Below are 2301 nucleotides of genomic sequence, written 5' to 3'. Positions count from 1 at the left end.
AAAAAAAAAAAAAAAAAAAAAAAAAAAAAAAAAAGATGGTGTCTTTACAAAAAGGTGGTGTCTAGTGTAAGTCTGCATCTCAGCAGCACTGAAACCAGGCTTCCCCGAGTGTCCAGGTATACGACAGCACCCCACGGTGAGCTGGAGACAGCGGGCAGCTGAAAAGTCAGTCAATCGGATCAGGAATCTCAGAGCTGCTGGTTTGTTTTATGACAAAAATCCCACCAGTTTTGAGAAAATGCGAGTTTTAAAATCACAATATTGACCCTCAGATACCGTACATTTTAATTAGTTCATTCTTTCTTTATTCTCTGACTTACTCACCAAGTTTTCTGAGGTCTTGCAATCAATTTTATGTGTAAGCCATTACAACTGTAAAGGCAAGTGTTTTTCCTTTTCAAAATACTTTCCTTCTAATACCACGAAGTAAATGTTGTAACACACCCCCAGTCCAACCCAGCACCCACTTCTTTACACACACACACACACAGACTTTGCTTTGGGAATCTGTGTTTCCCAGCAAAGGGCCTGATCAGCAGGTGACAGGAGCAGTGTGTGGGTCTGGGCTCCTGAGTCACCATCCTGCTCCCTGGAGATATGTCTGTGTTGAGACACAGAGCTCTAGAAACAGCGTTTCTGCAACTTTCCTTTCTGCTAAGCAAGAGGGCAGTTACAAAGGTGCCAACTCAAAAGGAAGGAATGGACACAGCGGGTGGGAAGATGCAGGAGCACTGTCATGGTGAGCACACATCTGAGTTGGCACCCCTGGTTATCCCCAGGGATAAGAGAGCATCCTGCCAGTCGCTGAGAGAGAGAGACAGATACTAATTTCCTTCTGATTTTTTTTTCTTGAGTTGGAGTCTCACTCTGTCACCCAGGCTGAAGTGCATTGGCTCTCTGCTCAGGGCCACCACAGCCTCGACCTGCTGGGCTCAGGTGATCCTCCTTAGCCTTCCAAGTAGCTGGAACCACACACATGTGCCACCATGCCCAGCTAATTTTTTGATTTATCGCAGAGACAAGGTCTTGCCATGTTGCCCAGGCTGCTCTTGAACCCCTGGGCTCAGGCAATCTTGCCTTGGCCTCCCAAAGTGCTAGGATTACAGGTGTGAACCACGGCACCCAGTCACCTTTAGATATTTTTAAATGGTAGAAAACTGGAGTTGGAAGGGGCCTTTTGAAAATTTCCTGTGCAATGTAGGTGGCCTTCTAAACTGCTCTGCTGACTGATAAGCAGTGTGGCCTTTGGGCTCCAGGGCAATTCTCCTGGGGCCCACCCTGTCCCTCAGGGCTTGGTCCCTGGCACAGGCCTGTGAACCTGACCCTCCCCACCTGGCTAGACTCATGGGCTCCTTCCCCGTCCACAGCACTCTGCATACATTCCTCTCACCGCACACCGCACTTGTCACCTGGACCTCAGTCATTTGATCACATATCATCTCTTAATGGTGGGTTTCTCAAGCACAGAAGAGCTGGTCATTTTGCCTCTGAACTCCAATATCTAGCATATTAATAAGCACCAGAGAAATGCCTGTTGAGAAAATGTCTAATACAGAAAGCAGGCAGGTCATTCCAGGAACTAACAGCTTTGGGCAGAAAACTTTCCTGACGTCGCCTCAGAACCTCCCTCTACCTGCCTTCATGGAACTGCCAAGAATACATGGCCAAGGCTCAGCCAGCAGCCTTCAGTGTCTCCCACGTCGGGGTCCTCTGTATATTCTTGACTGGTTCAACAGCCCCTATCCATTCTCCCATCAATTCCTGACACATCACCTTCGTGGTTTTTGTATGTACACACTGCCAATTTTTATGCGTCCAAACCAGAGACAAAAATTATTTGTCTGGTATAACATCATAACTTTCAACTACTTGTGTAGTTTCAGCTACAAAAGCTTCATTAACTTAGATCTACGGTTCTAAAACCCAAAAGTGTTCTTTGAGAACATACTTTCCCATTCATTAAGGCATTTTTTGTGGCTATAAAGGATTTCATAAGCATAAACATCTGGAGTTTTACCCTTAATTAACATATATTCAACTCTGACCCAGATGGCAGCTCCAAACTCTTATACTCAGCCAGCGAGTCATCGACTTACATTGGGGGTCAGGCTTTTGGCGACGACGGGCCCGACCATTCCCGGAACGGTGGCAAATGTGTTCGTGATGCCCAGGAGGATGCCAGCGTACCTGAGAAGGCAAGTCCGTGATGTTATGACCGCACTATGTATCTGGGCAGTTGCTCTCAGCAGATAACCATCCCACTCCCAGCTTGTGTTTCTGTGAACTTTTTTTTTTTTTTTT

General features: G+C 46.5%; 1 protein-coding gene across 1 annotated transcript in view; it reads right to left on the bottom strand.

The window, feature by feature from the left end:
• The window catches only part of LOC103255362 (sialin), a 30518-nt gene that overhangs the window by 3216 nt on the left and 25001 nt on the right, over window positions 1–2301 (bottom strand). Inside the window, exon 4 of the mRNA XM_008053318.2 lies at window positions 2097–2187. Coding sequence (XP_008051509.2) covers window positions 2097–2187 — 91 coding nt within the window. The remainder of the gene's footprint in view (window positions 1–2096; window positions 2188–2301) is intronic.

Source organism: Carlito syrichta, unplaced genomic scaffold, assembly GCF_000164805.1.
Source record: "Carlito syrichta isolate Samal-C Ts95f unplaced genomic scaffold, Tarsius_syrichta-2.0.1 Scaffold288058, whole genome shotgun sequence".
In the NCBI taxonomy this organism is placed as follows: Eukaryota; Metazoa; Chordata; class Mammalia; order Primates; family Tarsiidae; genus Carlito; species Carlito syrichta.
This window is presented reverse-complemented; position numbering and strand designations above follow the sequence as displayed.